The following is a 19,607-nucleotide window of genomic DNA, read 5'->3' on the forward strand; positions in this document are numbered from 1 at the left end:
GAATTAAAAACAAGCCTCACAGAAACCACAGGTGCTCTGAAGTTGCGTGCTTGAACACAGAACATTCACAAATGGGAATACACACCAATTGAAATATCCCTTTTAAATTCTAAAATAGCCTATGGTCAGAAAACAGTAATATTTTAATGTGTTGGTGTGGACCTATCATATGTTACTATATATTAGGGAACGCGGTAACATCTGCAAATATGTTTTCATTGACAGCATATGACATCATCCACATCAACTTTAATAAATGTGCGCAAAACATGCGCCGACTTCATATTAAAAGTGTTGTTCTTACCTGGCATGCAAGCACTCATAGAAACGAAGATTGCAATGACAGCAACCTGGGTTAGAAGCGTAGCGGCGGGCCTGTGATCGACCCTTCTTCTCGGCGATAGCATGCTGCAAAGCGCTCCTACAACTGATAGAACAGAGTTGGGGGTCGGTCATACCCCCATCCCCTTACTACAGAAGGAAGCTCAGGAAATGTGTTCAGCTTCTGTAAATATGTAGTCCGAATGCGGAGTAGCGCTCAGTTGCAGTTATTAGATTCGGTAATAGAGCGATGATGAACGATGTCGTCTCCTCTGTGTTTTGCGCAGGATCCCATTGAGTTGAGCGCTATATTGGGTGAAGCTTGAAGAAACGACGGTGAGGGCTGTTATTGCTGAGCTGTCGGTCTTTGGTGAGAGCGGTACGTAGACGATGTCGTCAGGACGCTCTCCTAATCCGTTTTAACGTACGCAGAGCCGCAATTACAGGCAGAGGTTTTACTCCGCCCACGAAAATAATACCACGAAGTGAGGAATCTTTGTATGGAGGTCTGTGAGTGTCGAATTTGGCACCAAAACATTTATTGCTAATTTGCTACGTGAGGTTTATTTGATCGAATACAAGTTTCGTAATGGTTAGGTTGTTACAAATGCACTGATATAAGTGGACGCACGTGGCATTTTGGCAACTTTGAAAAAATACTTTATCAGAGTTGTGCCTCTTTTCATAGAGATAGAGGACTCATCATGGATATTACCCGTTTTAGTATGGACGTTGCCAATGAGGGCTTCCACTATTTTAAAGTAGTCACCTGGGTGGGGATTCCTATGAGTTGTGCGCAATCAACCAATGAAGACAAATAAAACTGACAACATTAAAATGGAGATAGCCTTAATGGTGCTGCCCATGCGGTCATAGACGCTATAATGTCACAGATACAAAGATGAGTCCTCTATCTCTATGGCGTACCTGCTCTCTCCTTGGCTAGGATGGTCCCATCTGATCTCGCCTCCTACCGCCTGCGTTCCATCTTTGAGAACATGTATTTCCATTGTTAGAGCAGTCACTTGGCTATCTAGTCAATATAATAGACAGTACAGAAGAGGAAAATACAAAAAGGTGCATTTTCATAAGACACTAGACTATTGTGTCTAGTGCAGGGCAGTGTTGCCAACTCCTCAGTAAGGAAAGTAGCTATTGGCTGTCCTAAAAGTCGCTAGAAGTCGCTAAATGATGTCATCGCCTAATTTGCATAATTGGCCATGTGCATGTCATTGTGATGGACGCTGTAGGAGAGAGGAATAACGTCATGGGAGAGACAAAAAATGAGTAAAAAACACCCTAAATATGTTAACTACAAATGAACTTTCTTCTGTCGATTCTTTTTTTTTTTTTTTTTTTTATGTCGCAATTCCAACCCTCCTCCTTTATCCGGGCTTGGGACCGGCAAAAGTGACCCAAAACAGAGACTATGGCAGAGTTACTTAGTTTTTTATTCAATTTTTTATTTAATTTTGTTTTTTAATGTAGTTTTCTTGGTTTGGTTTTTAACTTTATGGTCCACTTAGGAGCTTACAACAAGTCACAGTAAAACAGGAACATTTTTACCATAACATTTTTTACATTTTTTTTGTATACAGTCTACATTAACAATCTAAATGGACCAAAAAGAGACAATAGAAAAAACTGGCAATGTGATAAAATTATGGTAACTAGTCTGGCCCTAATTCAGGTTAATTGTTTTTTTTAAATGTAAGCCAGGGAGGGATCAGCCAGTGGCGGCTTCCCGCATGCGCGATTCATTTGCAGTCTGGACCTGGAGGGGTGAACATCTCCTGCTCTGACTGCAGCACGAGGACTGGGCCACCTGTGAGTGCTTTGGGACGGGGTGGGGCCCACGGCAGCACCCGCTGCTTGTTGAGAAGAGTAAGAACGATACGTGCTTTCATGTCAGAGTCTCCAAAAGTCTCCAATAACACCAGAAAAAGTCACTAGATTTGTCGCTAGTCGCTTTTTTGAAAATGTGTCGCTAGAGGGGTCTGAATACTCGCTAAATAATTGGCAACACTGGTGCAGGGATCATGAACTACATTTAGCCCCAGGACAATTTTTAATTGAGCGGATGGTTAGGGGGCCTGAACATAATTACAAATAGTTTGTGAACTGAAAATTGACCGCAAGAAGCAGACACTAAAACAATAACCTCAAACCTCATAAATATAGTGAAACATTTGTTATAATTTTTAGACAAAAGTATACTAAATATATTAACGTCACCAAATAATTGATTAAAACACTGTTTTGCAATTAAGGTCTACAGTAGCCTCAACAGCACTCTGTAGGGTAGCGTCATGTGGTAGCCGGAGGACAGCTAGTTTCCGTCCTCCTCTGGGTTCAGTGACTTCAATACAAAACCTAGGAGGCTCATGGTTCTCACCCCATTGTATAGACTTACACATAAATGATAATTTTCGGAGGATGTCCTCCAACCTGTCAGAGCTCTTGCAGCATGAACTTACATGTTATCCACCCAATCAAAGGATCAGTGAATTAATCTAGTACTGAAAACATAAGCTACTGCTAGCTAGGACTGCAGTGGATAAAATGTAGGGAAAGACAGTTTTGAACAAATTTATTTAACAGTGAAGCGAGAGAGCACTATACTTAGTTGTATTTTTATCACTTTTCAAACACCTGGCTCAAAACAGAGGGATGCTATGTTAGCTAGCTGGCTGCAGCTTTCCAACACTGGAACTCTTCCAAGTCAAGGTAATCTTTTGGTTTTAATTTACTGCCACCAACTGAAACTGTACTGCATGATTGTAGCGGGTTTACGAATGCGTTAGTTTTAGCTGATTGAGGACCTTTTATTACTGATGGGTTTGTTTTTTATGACAGTGTTTCTTTCTGCTTGCATTTTGTGTTTATATTTTGATGTTTTTTTCTGTAATTCAGGGCTCATCTGTAAAAGAGGCCTTCATCTCAGATTGACTCCCTGATAAAAAAAAAAGTTAAATAAAATGGTAGACATGTTGAGTATGACGTTAATAAGGTCGTTAGCTAATATGATGACAATGCAGGCTATGGGTAGCGGTTATATGGTTTGGCTTGGAAAGTTTTTTTTGCCTGGTCAGACAGCTGTGTTGTGCACCGAAGTCCATAAGCGAAGGAAAAAGGTGAGAGGAGAGCGAGTAGATGCGATAAGCAATGTGTTCATGCTGTTTGAATGTGGCTGCTATGAAATTGAACTGTGTTTGCATGTGATTAGGGCTGTATTCATTCCACCGATTCGATTGAAAATGGAACGAAGATACCTGAATTTGTTCAACAGAAACTCTCGTTTGCAAATGTTGGACTAATGATTTCATCCTAGATCAGCTAGATGCAGGCAAGTGTGCAAGGCGGTATTGAATGTGTCACCGTCGGTCACCTTGAGTACAAAAATGTCTCTTGACCTGTGCACCTACGTTGTACTTTAATTCATAGGCTAGGTTGTAGCAATGTCATCATGTAGTAGCCTGAACCCATCGATGTTACATTTGAGCTGGGTGAATGGAATATGAATGACAGTCATCCAATATGCTGTAATAGAAATAAGGCCGTCCTTATGAAATAAAAATCGCCCTCCCTCATTTTAAAATGTCGCTGACTGCCACTGATTTGTATACGATCACGTCGCTCTACTATGCGTGGGAATACTTTAACAGATTTCCAAAATTAAAATCTGTTAGAGCTAATTTGCTGGTGTTTTTACAGTCTTATGTCTAACAATTTTTGTAACCCACCGGCCACCAGTTGGGGAACCCAGTTCTAGTGCCTTACCCCAGTTCTGAGAGAAATTGTGTTCATAAATAGCACTTTGCTATTTTTTCCAAGGATGAAAATAATCTCTATTAGTGCATATTGATGATTCATACATCAAGTGCATATGACGTGACACCAAGGTTACATAATAAAAGGCTAAAATAGGAGATCCAAAACATTGAACAAAGGTCTCTTGAAATATTATCTAACGTTTTTAGAGGGATCTTTCATTTGGTTCATGGAAGATCGCTATTTAATGTAGGTTATACATACTATACCTTTGTAGTAGGCCTGTAGTCTACAGTTGGCATTTCCTAAAACAGACAATCAATGGCTACTACATTGCCCTCTTCTGAAGTCTCCCTTCAGACAGATTTGTTCATGCATATCTGGTGAACTATGAAAAATGCAAACCGTCGAGGCAATCTGAAGTTCAAACAAAGCAGGCACGCCACCACTGTTTTGAACAAATGCAGAGGGATGGGGCTGGAGAAATGTAACCAATCTCACATTCATATACAGGGCTATGGACACAAGGAATGACCATCAATGATACATTTTAACCATATTGATTTGTTTTTATTTATACTTTTAACCATGTTTACAATTGCATTGCTTACAAACAATGAGTAAAATACATTTGGAATTATGACAGTCAATGTGAATGCAAGCTTAAATACTGCTCCACATGAACCCAACAACCATTTAAAAAGAAGGCAATCTGATTGGCACATCCATTTTGGAATTTGAGTGGTAACATTTCTCCAACCCCATCCCTCACCTGTTTACCAACAATACTGTCAGGATGCCCACTGTTGTTTTTCAAATCCCAGATTGCCCCCTTTAACAAACCTGTGTGTTCCAAAGGAAAACCACAACAGACCAACATATTTAATCAATCATTATTTATGAATCAATAACAGTCTGTTGTATAACATTGAGTAAAACAAATCTAAAAGTACGCTCAACAGGGATGGGTTGGGGACAGGGACATAAGGCAGTGTGCAATACATAATAAATAGGGGGGAAAAAAACATGTATATCAATGAAGGCACTGAAGACATGTATTTTGTACTATAGTCTTTGTAAAAAGAATGACTTTGGTGGTGAAAAGGGCCAACAATGTATTTAATACTGTATATACAGAGGCCTTTTCTGTTAGGAACCATTCAATGTCAGAACTGAGGTATTCCCAGTCATATCAATAATACATTGTAAAATATTAAGGACAACATATCAAATAGCATTACTCATTTGATGTCGTATTTTGCCATTATATAACAGAACAGTTATCCACATCATTATGTTTGACAGATTGTCATTTCAATTTGAAATAGAAAATAAAAAAAAGGACTTTGAACGCAAATGTTTTCCAGTATTCCAAAAGGCACGATTACTACAGGATTGCTTGATTCCCAGGCACCTATCCATCAAATACCCCAGAAGATTATTGAAGACTGATGCATGATTAAAAAAGTATTTGAAATCCTCTGATAATAAAGACAGTTTAATCTGACAGGAAACTTCAGAGAGCAACTGTATGAAAGAAGTGGGACATACAAACAAACACCAATAAGATAACAAGGACATATTGGTCGTTGAATCTATGGAATAAATACTCTAGCTCTAGCTTTGCACACCTTGCCGTGGTCCAATCCAAATACAATTTAACACCGTGGGTAAGCCGCACACTTGACAGCATGTAGATTCAGGGTTAAGCCAACTGGTTGAGCAGTAGTGCAGATCAGAGGGTTAATCAACTAAGCAAACTTTAAACAAATCAATGATGCCACTGAACATTATACACGGTGTACAAAACATTAAGGACACCGGTCCTTTCCATGACAGACTGACCAGATAAATCCAGGTGAAAGCTATGATCAATTATTGATGTCACTTGATAAATCCTCTTCAAAATCAGTATAGCTGAATGGGAGGAGACAGGTTAAAGAAGGATGTTTAAGCCTTGAGACGTGGATGTGTGCCATTTAGAGGGTGAATGAGCATGACAAGATTTAAGTGTCTTGGAACGGGAAGTGGTAGTAGGTGCCAGGCGCACCGATTTGTGTCAAGAACTGCAACGCTGCTGGGTTTTTCCACACACAGTTTCCTGTGTGTATCAAGAATGGTCCACCACCCAGAATGGTCCACCACCCAAAGGGAATCAAAACAACTCGACAACTGTGGGAAGCATTGGCGTCAACATGGGCTAGCATCCCTGTGGAACACGTGACACCATGTAGAGTCCATGCCCCAACAAATTGAGGCAGTTCTGAGGGGAAAGGGGGTGCAACTCAGTATTAGGAAGGTGTCTAAGATTTTGTATACCCAACCAAGAACAGCACCTGAATTGTGCGATTTCATATTTACAGAACACCATGACGAGGACAACTGGGTCCTTCAATCGTCCTCATCATTCACTACACAGTGAATATATACTAAAAAAGCATCATGGAATGACTTCCCCTTGTGTGGATGTAATGCAATACACACATAGCCTGGTCCCAAATCTGTTTGTGTGCTTGTCAATTCCATTCATTATCAAGCCATGTTTGGCATGACAATGAGTGACAAATTGGCAAGAGCGCACAAACACATCTGGCACTCGGGCTACAATGTACATGTTATCAATTGGAATGTGGGTTGAATGGACTGCACATGCTTTATCAGTTGGAATGTCTGTCAAAATATAGAAACACGAAAACAATATTAAGACAAGTTGTACTTGAGCCTCACCTTAGTATTGGTGGATAATATTAGTACAAAAAAAAAAAGTTCTTAGAATTATCTTGAAGGTGTAAACCAATCAGTTGATCTAATGGAAAAACTACTGTATACAAACCATTTTCCATGTATTAAATTGTCTATGCTTTTGTGAGATTAGGTTTATGTAGTATAATATGCCTGTCTTCAGAAAAACCCCCACATCTAAATCAATGCCAGCATACAGCCTAAACGAGGACTAATTCCTCACTGACTCTCTGCCTTCCCGGAGTCCTTCTCCTCCTTTCCGGTCTCAGAGTCATTGTTCTGTGCTGCTGCTCCCTACTGGACCACAGTCACTCCATCACCCCCTGCCTCAGGGACCACCTCTACTGCCTCTGGCCCCTCTGTACTGGGGGCAGCATCCTCCTCCACCTTCTTCACCGCCTCACTGGTGAGAGACTGGAAGCCACTGTCATGTGGCGGGGACAGGGAGTCCAAATCCACTGTGGCCTGTTCCAACTCTGGACTGACTACTGAAGTGCTCTCTAGCTCCTCTGGCATTGGTCCTGGGACAGGGACTTGCTCCGTCTCCAGGGCTGTTGGTATGGCTTTAGGCATTTCTGTTGGTATGGCTGCAGGGACCTGCTTGCTGTCCAGGGTTGTTGGTGTGGGGATCTCCTCTTTTGTTACGGGTGTTGCTGCTACCCCAGTCTGAGTAGAGAGTGAGGAAGATACCTCCTCTAAACTGGAAGGAGTGCTTTCCTCTTGGCTAAAAGCTGTTGGTGCCAGTGCCTCCTGCTGAATTGGTTTTAAAGATTCCTCCTCTTTGCTTAAGGGTACACTATCCTTCTGGCTTGAGGGTGAAACTTCTGCCACTGCCTCCAGTACAGCCACCTCCACAGCTGGCTCGCTGTCCTCTCCCTGCACTGCATTCTCAATCTCCCGTATGGCACTCTCAATGGCTGACACTGTGCTCTCAGGGTCATGTAAAAAGCTCTTCGCCTCTGGGGACTTCATCGCACACTCAGCTTCCTGGGGTACATCTTCTGAGATTTTGGTCTGTACCTCTGGGGCCTCACTCAAGATTGTCGCCGGCTCACCTTCTAGGACAGAGCCATTGGTTAGGGCAGGGGATGGAATGTTCTCTGGTTGGACTGGAGGAGGAGGGGCCTTTCTCTTTCCTTTCAGACTGGTTCCATTAACTTTGGCTGGTTCCTGGTGGACACTCTCTGGAGATGAAGCATCGTTGTCCTGGTCCACTCCCTCCTCCTCAGGGATGCTGTCCACCATGGGGATGTCCAGACAGGACTCATTGACCAGGATGGGAGATCCATCCAGCTGGATCATAGAGACTACCTGCTTCATCCTGCGCCTCCTCTGGGCCGCCCCTCCTGTGCTGTCCCCAGTCTCCTCCCTGTCCACCTCTTCCTGTCCTGTCCCATACTCCCCAGCCCAGTCGATGGCAGGGTTATCCCCCAGCAGGTGGAGGTTGGGATCACTGCTGGTCAGTACTATGCTGTCCCTGTAAAGGTTGTGTCTTCTCTGGACTGCTGCCTCCTTGACAGCTACAGTAAGAGGGAAAAAAAGAGACATTAAGACATTGTACACAGACCACAGGAGCAGTAGCTCTTAACACAGACTGGAGTTCCCTACTGAGGTCACTTGGTAAGGAAGAACTCTGGGCCCTAGCTACAGCACATGAGTACTCTTCCATGCACTGGTTATGTTGGTCATTCGGCTGCCCTATTGCGTAGCACGATAAGAGAGAATCTAGCTCCATGCCTAGGTATTTTATTCTCTGTGTTGGCACCAGACAGCTCTTTTTCTGATTTATGTTGAACCCTAACTCGCTGAGGTGGGTTACAAGGAAGTGAACCAGTTGCCTTTATGAATAGAGTGAGACAGGACGTTTTATTTTTAATTACACATTTATTTAACCAGGTAGGCCACTTGAGAACAAGTTCTCATACAACTGCGACCTGGCCAAGATAAATAAAAGCAGTGTGACAATAAACAAAAGTACAGTCAATAACACAATTGAAAAATCTATACAGTGTGTGCAAATGGAGTAAGGAGGTAAGACAAATAGGCCATAGTAGCGAAGTAATTACAGTTTAGCAAATTAACACTGGAGTGAGATGTGCAAGTAGAAATACTGGTGTGCAAAAGAGCAAAAAAGTAAATAAAAACAATATGGATGAGGTAGGTAGTTGGATGGGCTATTTACAGATGGGTTGTGCACAGCTGTAGCGATTGGTGAGCTGCTCAGATAGCTGATGCTTAAAGTTATTGAGGGAGATAAGTGTCCAACTAAAGCGATTTTTGCAATTCGTTCCAGTCATTGGCAGCAGAGAACTGGAAGGAAAGGCGGCCAAATGAGGTGTTGGCTTTGGGGATGACCAGGGAGATATACCTGCTGGAGCTCGTGCTACGGGTGGGTGTTATGGTGACCAGTGAGCTGAGATAAGGCGGAGCTTTACCTAGCAAAGACTTAGACGACCTGGAGCCAGTGGGTCTGGCGACAAATATGTAGCAAGGGACAGCCGACAAGAGCATAGAGGTCGCAGTGGTGGGTGGTATATGGGGCTTTGGTGACAAAACGGATGGCACTGTGATAGACTGCATCCAATTTGCTGAGTGTTGGAGGCCATTTTGTAAAATGACATCACCGAAGTCGAGGATCGGATTGGAGATGCTTAATATGAGTCTGGAAGGAGAGTTTACAGTCTAGCCAGACACCTAGGTATTTGTAGTTGTTCACATATTCTAAGTCAAAACCGTCCAGAGTAGTGATGCTAGTCGGGCAGGCGGGTGCGGGCAGCGATTGGTTGAAGAGCATGCATTTAGTTTTACTAGCGTTTAAGAGCAGTTGGAGGCCACGGAAGGAGTGTTGTATGGCATTTAAGCTTGTTGAGGTTTGTTAACAGTGTCCAAAGGGCCAGATGTATATAGAATGGTGTCATCTGCGTAGAGCTGGATCAAAGAATCACCCGCATCAAAAGCAACATCATTGACATATACAGAGAAAAGAGTCGGCCCGAGAATTGAACTCTGTGGTACCCCCAAAAGAGACTGCCAGAGGTCCGGACAACAGGCCCTCCGATTTGACACACTGAACTCTGAGAAGTAGTTGGCGAGGCAGTCATTTGAGAAACCAAGGCTGTTGAGTCTGCCAATAAGAATACGGTGATTGACAGAGTCGAAAGCCTCGGCCAGGTCGATGAAGACAGCTGCACAGCAGTCTTTTATCGATGGCGGTTATGATATCGTTTAGTACCTTGATCGTGGCTGAGGTGCACCCGTGACCAGCTCGGAAACCGGATTGCAAAGCGGAGAAGGTACGGTGGGATTCGAAATGGTCAGTGAGCTGTTAACTTGGCTTTCGAAGACTTTAGAAAGGCAGGGCAGGATGGATTTAGGTCTGTAACAGTTTGGGTCTAGAGTGTCACCCCCTTTGAAGAGGGGGATGACCGTGGCAGCTTTCCAATCTTTAGGAATCTCGGACGACACGAAAGAGGTTGAACAGACTAGTAATAGGGGTTGCAACAATGGCGGCAGAATTTTAGAAAGAGAGGGTCCAGATTGTCTAGCACAGCTGATTTGTACGGGTCCAGGTTTTTCAGCGCTTTCAGAACATATGGTATCTGGATTTGGGTGAAGGAGAAGCTGGGGAGGCTTGGGCAAGTAGCTGCAGGGGGTGCTGAGCTATTGGCCGGGGTTGGGGTAGCCAGGAGGAAAGCATGGCCATCCATAGAGAAATGCTTATTGAAATTCTCGATTATCGTGGATGGAGACAGAAGTAGAAAATTAATTCTACTCCAAGCAAAAACCTAAAATTGGTCAGTACTCAACAAGACAGGAACTGAAGTCCCACATTCGGCAACTTTAACCTCATGCTTCTCATGAGAACAGTGCAGTAGGAAAACAGTAATCAAGTCCAGCTGAGGAAAGCATATTGTGAACGCAGTCACTTCGGAGTGGCTCCCTGTGTTGCGTAACCTCAACACATGGGGTCGGCTCAGTTGCCTTAGAGTTTTGGGGAACAGGAATGATGGTAGTCTGCATGAAACATTACGGCATTTTAGATAGGGAGAGGCTGAAATGTCAGTGAAGACGCCAGCTAGCTGGTCTGTGCATGCCCCGAGGTCACGCACCGGAATACAGCCTTAGGATTGTTGATCAGTTAAAAAAAATATATAATAATAATTTCATGTCGACCTCGGAGAGCGAGATCATCCAGTCCTCCAGGACAGTGGGGGCCCTCCTGCAAGACTGTTTTTGTCAAAGCCTGCATAAAAAGCATTCAGTTCGTCTGGTAGAGGCATCGTTAGGCAGTTCAGGGCTGGGTCCTCTTTTATAATTCATAATAGACTGTAGTCCTTGACATGTGTCAGAACCGGTGTAGAAGAATTTCACCTTATTCTTTTATTGTCCTTTCGCATGTTTGATGAATCTGTGGAGGTCGTAGCGGGACTGCTTGTACGCAGTCGTAGCAATGACCCTAGCCTCAGGGTTAGCTGCTAAAGCCCCATATGTGGTGGCTCTGTCCATTAGCTTGGAGCGTATCTAAGTGTTAATCCAGGGCTTTTGTTTGGGAAAGCAGCAAACTTTAAACGTTGTCGATGCACTTCCTTATGAAGCCGGTGACGGAGGTCGTAAACTTGTCAATGTTATTGGCGAAGTCATATTTCAGTCCTTACTAGCAAAGCAATCTTGTAGCCTAGCCTCTGCTTCATCTGACCATTTCTCCATTGAGCACGTCACGGGATATCAAATTTGATTAATTCAAATTTGTTTTTGTGCAAAATTCCAAATGCCTGTATTGCAATAATCACTTTTTTTTGCATTTTCTGTTTTTCAGAGTGATTATGTTCACTTGTTCTCATGCTGTCTTTTTGGTCTCATCTCCTTCACTCCTTCACTCCTTCTCTCCTTCTATGCTGTGTGCACCTTCCTATTTACAGAGATCTAAATATAATGACAATATGATCATGTCTCCACCCTAACAATGGGAGTAGTCTCAAAGGCGGGCGACAAGCTTAGGTCCAAAATAAGCACATAGAAACGCATTGGTCTTATTTTAGTGCGAAACCTCTTGCGTCGCCTCTTCTCTGTTCACACACACCAAGCCCTTCTCCCCGTCACTCACAGCAACAAAGTTGAGAGATCACTTCTTCCTCTCTGACAAGTGGTTTCAACTCCCTATCTGCATTTGCGGTTTGGTCCAACAGAATGGGTCATATGGACACAGAAATACAGAGACATTATTTTACTGTAGAGGAAAAGTTAACCTTTATATGTGTCTCAACTCAAATTGCACGAAGAGCAGACACTACTAAAACAGAACTATCAATGAACAATGATTCTGGAAAAGTAACGCTCAGTTTGCAGTACCACGTATAAATGGCTGCTACATTAAGTTAGTCATTATTAGTGAATGTGCATGGTTCTGTTTTTATTTTACATTTTATTTACAAAAAATGCATTTCCATAGACTTCAAAGCCAGACCAGTGATTACTGCAAAAAGCAGGTAAAACTTTTTGATAAAATAATTAAATTATTAGTGGGGCTTATAATTAGACTTATTTCACACAGCCTGAATTCATCTAGTTATTGCAGACTGTTTGAAATGCTGTGTATTTTACCTTTATTGAGGGGTTGGGTTCAGTTGAAGGCATTCAAGTTGTACAACTGACTAGGTATCCCCCTTTCCTTACAAAGCTTATTCAGAGAAAACATGTATTCAGATCACTTGACTTTTTCCAAATGTTATGTTACAGCCCTTGTAGGCTCGCTTGTGTGTCGAATAGCAAGAGTATAAAAACTTGAGCGCATCTCGTGGCCAAGGAGACATGATGCCCAACTTTTACCAGCACGTGTCTTAGCAACATCCCTGGCAAAAATAAGTACAGCTTCTGGGTGCGCGGTTTTCTGCTTGTTTAGAGCCTAGTACAGATCATTGAGTGCCAGGGAGGTGTTGGCCTGAGGGATGTAGACAGCAGTGATGATAACAGATGAACTCTGGAGATAAAATGGTTGGCATTTGACCTTAAGTAACAATGGTTTTGGGAAACGGCTGAGATTTAACGATGCTCCTTCAAAGTTTCTAATGAACTGGGCCATGGACAATAAATTTAGACAAAATACAAATTTGTAATACAAAAGTGTAATTTGCACCTAGAATTTTATGTGGAAATGTTGTATAATCACCTTTCGGTGTAAAAACCATAGAAATGTAACACACATTTTTTTTGTGTGTTACGTGAGAAGTAGGCATTGGTCTTGAGCCAAAAAAGAAAATTCACATGAGCACCACACTGCCTATTTCAATCAAATGTATTTATAAATCCCTTTTTACATCAGCCGATGTCAAAGTGCTATACGGAAACCCAGCCTGAAACCCCAAACAGCAAGCAATGCAGATGTTGAAGAACAGTGGCTAGGAAAAATACCCTAGAAAGGCAGGAACCTAGGAAGAAACCAAGAGAGGAACCAGGCTCTGAGTGGTGGCCAGTCCTCTTCTGGCTGTGCCGGGTAGAGATTAATAAAAATAAAATCACCCTATTTCACCCATGCTCTACTTTAGTGTTAAGCACACAGCTTTGGGCTACAACAGTAGCTATAGGTCGATTGTACTTCAAAACAACGCATAGGCAGGTTGCTTAGGATTCAAACCTTCTCAAACAAACAGCCTAATTTATACTCTTCAGAGGGATAATGAATGTCAGTGTCCTGCTTTTAAATGTATGTATTATACCATTACGCTGTTTTTAGATATTTACAATAAGACTGTCTTTCACTGTAGTGTGAAACATTTATTTGGGTTGCAATTTCTGAGGCTGGTATCTTTAATTAACTTATCCTCTGCAGCAGAGGTAACTCTGGGTCATCCTTTCCTGTGGTGGTCCTCATGAGAATCAGTTATCATAGCGCTTGATGGTTTTTGCGACTGCACTTGAAAAAACGTTCAAAGTTCTTAAAATTCTCCAGATTGACTGACCTTCACGTCTTAACCCATTTAATCCCATCAGTCACAATAGTGACCGTAAAAAACATTCAGTTATAAGGCTCTAAAAATTTTACTGAATGATGTATCAATACATTTCCAGCAAATATTGAAATAATAAAGGGTCTCAATGAAATATGTGCAGTGTCACATGTTTAGTGTAAATTGTCACATGACCAGAGCTGTTTACTTCCTGGTTCCACCATGAGGAGAGGAATGGCTGCATCAAAGCTCCCAAACAAAAGGTTAGTAAAGTATGTTAGGACAAAGATATTTGGTACACATCTTTAAGGTGTCTAGTATTGATATATGCATTTGCAATTACTCAACTTTGTTCAGTGTGGTCATAGAATCAGTAAACATGTTGACGGCAACAATAGTGACCGGCGGGATAACACAGTGCATCCAGGTATACACATACATAGTTCTTGTTCTACCTAACTTTCTACTCCTTTCTTTTAGTTACACTTTGAGTCAAGTTCTGGATACGTTGGATCTAGGTGACCGCCCAGACGAGGCATGCAACATTGCAGTTATCCCTCAAAATGAGAAAGATGCTGTCCTCAGTGATTGTGATAGCGATGGGCCAGATATGGACTATGAGGGGGAGACAGGCCATTTGCCAGCCAGGCTGTTGAATGCATATGCAAACAGATCATGACAGGAACAACGTTATCAGTGATGAAATACCCCTCACCACCCCCTCTCCTAGCCACCCCCCTCCACCGTTGATAATGAAGAGCCAACGGCCTCTACCCGCCAGAGGGTCCAGTCAGAAGAGCCAAGAGCAAAGCTGCAGGTGGTCAAAAATAAAGATTGAGTGTTCAAACAATCGAAGAGGCCTGCCACTGCTGTGATTCCAAAACACATAGTATTCAGCCCAAATGCTGCAGAATGTGTCAAACAAAGCTGCCCCAACCCAATGGATGTTTTCCTAGTAAACTCTTAAGAGAGATCACCATTGAAATGTCCAACCTCTACTCCACCCAGACCAAGGACAAGCAACTGCCTTGCCTCATCCAGTGGTTACATGTATCACATGGAGCCATATGGTGCATCCCACACTCTCCTCCCTGAGACTGGGTTGGGTCAGGGACCCAGTGTCGTTCTCGGTCTTGCAGAGCAATCTCAGGCGCCTCAAGGTTGCATGTTCCTTCATGACAACCTCTTCACTTCGCTTGCACTCCTCGATGAAATTACAAAGAGAGGATATGGGAGCTCTGGAACGGTGAGGCAAAATCTTCTGATGTCCCATTCAAGCCACAGAAGGACTTCATGAAGTTACCCCGGGGAACCTCTGAGGTTCTGACCCAAGGAGGCAAGTTGCTGGTCTGTTGGAAAGACAATAACATTGTCACAGTGGCAACAAACATGGAGGAGAAATACAATGAGACCTCTGTCAAGAGATGGAACAAGGAGCGACGTGCCTTTGACAAATTCCCACAACCAAAATGCATTAACTGATACAATGAGCACATGGGAGGTGTTAACCTTCACGACCTACAGGTTTCAAGATACCATATCTCGATCAGGTCTAAGAAGTGGTGGTGGCCCATCTTTGCATGGTCTCTCAACAGTGCACTTGTAAACAGACATTTCTTTTACAGAGACGTTATGGGAGGGACCATCGACCTGCTCACGGATAGTGGCACAGTCTCCTATGAAAAGGTTTGGCAGGAAACCACTGAGCCACAGAAGGAGAACTCTACTGGCTGCTACCGTTGAAGATTAGGCAAGATATGACAAAGCTTCTCACTGGCCAATCAACACGATGCACCGGTTCCAGAAATGTCATCATTGTGACAAATGCATTACCTATGCATGTGAGAAATGCAAAGTACCACAGCACATTGAGTGCTTCAAGATATACCATGGACAATAGAAAAGGAGATAAGGGTTGGAAAAGCCAATAAAAGAAAAATAGAAAAGTCAACGGGTGAGGAGAAGCAGTACAACAGACTCTAGAAAGAAAAGAAAAGTTGACGAAAAAGACATCAAAATGACTGAAATGTTTTTGGAAAAAAAGGTAAATTGATTCAGTTGCACTAAAATGTCAATGACAATGTTACAATGAATATTGCACTAAAGTACAAGTTCAGATGTTACAATATTAATGATCCAATACATGTTGCACTAAAGTAACAATGTTGAAATATGTTGAAGGTTGTTGTTTTTTTGTCTTTTCTCTCAGTGTTCGTATCGGTGGTGCATAAGGGTTTTTGATATGTAAAAAAGTCACACTAGAATGTGATGGGGCATTATAGTGGGGACTGCCAGTGACAGTTTTACATGTGTTAATAACTGGGCTGGAATATATACTGCTCAAAAAAATAAAGGGAACACTTAAACAACACATCCTAGATCTGAATGAAAGAAATAATCTTATTAAATACTTTTTTCTTTACATAGTTGAATGTGCTGACAACAAAATCACACAAAAATAATCAATGGAAATCCAATTTATCAACCCATGGAGGACTGGATTTGGAGTCACACTCAGAATTAAAGTGGAAAACCACACTACAGGCTGATCCAACTTTGATGTAATGTCCTTAAAACAAGTCAAAATGAGGCTCAGTAGTGCGTGTGGCCTCCACGTGCCTGTATGACCTCCCTACAACGCCTGGGCATGCTCCTGATGAGGTGGCGGATGGTCTCCTGAGGGATCTCCTCCCAGACCTGGACTAAAGCATCCGCCAACTCCTGGACAGTGTGGTGCAACGTGGCGTTGGTGGATGGAGCGAGACATGATGTTCCAGATGTGCTCAATTGGATTCAGGTCTGGGGAACGGGCGGCCAGTCCATAGCATCAATGCCTTCCTCTTGCAGGAACTGCTGACACACTCCAGCCACATGAGGTCTAGCATTGTCTTGCATTAGGAGGAACCCAGGGCCAACCGCACCAGCATATGGTCTCACAAGGGGTCTGAGGATCTCATCTCGGTACCTAATGGCAGTCAGGCTACCTCTGGCGAGCACATGGAGGGCTGTGCGGCCCCCCAAAGAAATGCCACCCCACACCATGACTGACCCACTGCCAAACCGGTCATGCTGGAGGATGTTGCAGGCAGCAGAACGTTCTCCACGGCGTCTCCAGACTCTGTCACGTGCTCAGTGTGAACCTGCTTTCATCTGTGAAGAGCACAGGGCGCCAGTGGCGAATTTGCCAATCTTGGTGTTCTCTGGCAAATGCCAAACGTCCTGCACGGTGTTGGGCTGTAAGCACAACCCCCACCTGTGGACGTCGGTCCCTCATCATGGAGTCTGTTTCTGACCATTTGAGCAGACACATGCACATTTGTGGCCTGCTGGAGGTCATTTTGCAGGGCTCTGGCATTGCTTCTCCTGCTCCTCCTTGCACAAAGGCGGAGGTAGCGGTCCTGCTGCTGGGTTGTTGCACTCCTACGGCCTCCTCCACGTCTCCTGATGTACTGGCCTGTCTCCTGGTAGCGCCTCCATGCTCTGGACACTACGCTGACAGACACAGCAAACCTTCTTGCCACAGCTCACATTGATGTGCCATCCTGGATGAGCTGCACTACCTGAGCCACTTGTGTGGGTTGTAGACTCCGTCTCATGCTACCACTAGAGTGAAAGCACCGCCAGCATTCCAAAGTGACCAAAACATCAGCCAAGAAGCATAGGAACTGAGAAGTGGTCTGTGGTCCCCACCTGCAGAACCACTCCTTTATTGGGGGTGTCTTGCTAATTGCCTATAATTTCCACCTGTTGTCTATTCCATTTGCACAACAGCATGTGAAATGTATTGTCAATCAGTGTTGCTTCCTAAGTGGACAGTTTGATTTCACAGAAGTGTGATTGACTTGGAGTTACATTGTGTTGTTTAAGTGTTCCCTTTATGTTTTTGAGCAGTGTATAAACATTTTGATGACTGCATAGGAGAAATATGTTAATTCAATATACATCACATTATCCCACCGGTCACAATTGTGACTGACCATAAAACACACACTTTTTCACCTAATGTTACATGAAATAAGGTTACTAATGACACATGATTTGGATATTTTCATGTCTGGGGAAAAAAAATGTGGGATTAAATGGGTTAAAGTAATGATGGACTTCGTTTCTCTTTGCTTATTTGAGCTGTTCTTGCCATAAGACTTGGTCTTTTACCAAATCTTCTGTATACCCCCTACCTTGTCACAACACAACTGATTGGCTCAAACGCATTGTGGAAAGAAATTCCACAAATACATTTTTAACAAGGCACACTTGTTAATTAAAATGCATTCCAAGTGACTACCTCATGAAGCTGGTTGAGAGAATGCCAAGAGTGTGCAAAGCTGTCATCAAGGCAAAGGGTGGCTACTTTGAAAAATCTCAAATATATTTTTATTTGTTTAAAACTTTTTGGGTTACTACATGATTCCATAGTAATGTTGTCACTATTATTCTACAATGATGAAAATAGTAAAAAGAAAAGAAAAACCCTTGAATGAGAAGGTGTTTCCAAACTTTGGACTGGTACTATAGGAGTGACTGTGTCCAACACACCACCTGTTATGTTGGGTACCTACTGACCAAAAAGGATGTTAATATATATTTTTCCACAATTACATATATTGCTAAAATAAAAAGGTTTAAAGAATTACAGGCAGGCACCACATACATTACAACAAGACAAAAAATGCTCACTCGAACAAGCCTAATGTCTTGTAAGGATAAAAGCAAAGCCTACTTTCATATTGAAAAGGTAGCGTAATGGGATAAGGTCTTAGTGTGGGGTGGGAAATGTAATACATTGCCTTGTATACATTCACATTATTGTGGGAGCAATAATTAAGCTGTTTGAGAAGATTTGAATCCTAATCCTGCCTATACATAGTTTAAAGTACAGTAGACCAACATAACTACTGTAGTAGGCCAAAGCGGTGTGCTGGAAAACCTTGGTAGAGCATGGGTCAAGTAGGCAGTGTGGTGCTCATGTGAATTCAGACCAATGCCTGCTTCTCAATTAAAACCTTGTTTTTGTGTTTAATAAGAGAAGGATACATCTGAGTCCCAAATAGCCTTTTTCTACTATTGACCAGGGCCCATGGTAATGCACTACAAAGGGAATACCGTGCCATTAAGGACACATCAACTGTTTAAGCTGTGAGACTCACCCATCATGATGTCCTTCATGACAGAGTGCAGCACCACCTCCTCAAAGATGTTCTCCACCAGGATGAAACGAGAAAAGTCCTCGAAGATCAGCTCCTGAAAACGAGGCAGCTCCTGGCCACCAGAGGAAAGAGTATGAGAACCGAGAACCCAAAGGAATCACTCACTCAGGAGAGACATGCAAAGAAATAACAACTTATCACAATGAATGACAAAGAGAATGCCATTGCATGGAAGTGTAATGTCAGTTTCACACAGTACATTGGGTGCGTTCGTAAATTCACTCCAATTTCAGAGCACTCTCTCCTGTGTGCCAGAGCACAGAATAACTGATGATTTTACGAATGCGCAGCACCCTTTGAATATGACCAGTGTCAGTAAAAATAATATATATGTTTAATTGTTGCCAGCAGCACAGTTACCAACACGCTAGGTAGCATGAAAACAGCCTAACCAGCTCTGCTAGTGCAAGTAAAATGGTCAGAGTGAGGTGTTCTCACATTTGTGTTTGGAAGTAGTTAGCCAACGTTAGCCAGTTAGCTTGGGTGCTTGACTGCTGTTGTGAGGTCAGAACACTCGGATCCACCCTACTCCTCGGACAGAGCGTCCAGTGTGCGCGCCGAGAGCGAAACACTATGAATCTACTAATGGACAATCTGACAACTCTGAATTTACAAAAACGCC

General features: G+C 42.9%; 2 protein-coding genes across 4 annotated transcripts in view; both read right to left on the reverse strand.

Moving 5' to 3' along the window:
- The window catches only part of LOC106580627 (neural proliferation differentiation and control protein 1), a 40,354-nt gene extending 39,150 nt beyond the window's left edge, over positions 1–1,204 (reverse strand). The window contains exon 1 of one of the 2 annotated variants that reach the window (XM_045703334.1): positions 305–1,204. In XM_045703334.1, coding sequence (XP_045559290.1) covers positions 305–407 — 103 coding nt within the window. In that variant the 5' untranslated portion in view covers positions 408–1,204. The remainder of the gene's footprint in view (positions 1–304) is intronic. The other variant, XM_045703332.1, reaches the window with a different exon arrangement.
- A 3,432-nt stretch (positions 1,205–4,636) lies between these two features.
- LOC106580628 (protein Niban 2) overlaps positions 4,637–19,607 on the reverse strand; it is a 47,035-nt gene continuing 32,064 nt past the window's right edge. For both annotated transcript variants that reach the window (XM_014161887.2, XM_014161888.2), the window contains exons 13-14: positions 18,926–19,037; positions 4,637–8,354 (exon numbers count right to left, since the gene is read on the reverse strand). In XM_014161887.2, the coding sequence (XP_014017362.1) occupies positions 7,129–8,354; positions 18,926–19,037 (1,338 nt within the window). In that variant the 3' untranslated portion in view covers positions 4,637–7,128. The remainder of the gene's footprint in view (positions 8,355–18,925; positions 19,038–19,607) is intronic.

Source organism: Salmo salar, chromosome ssa20 (assembly GCF_905237065.1).
Source record: "Salmo salar chromosome ssa20, Ssal_v3.1, whole genome shotgun sequence".
In the NCBI taxonomy this organism is placed as follows: Eukaryota; Metazoa; Chordata; class Actinopteri; order Salmoniformes; family Salmonidae; genus Salmo; species Salmo salar.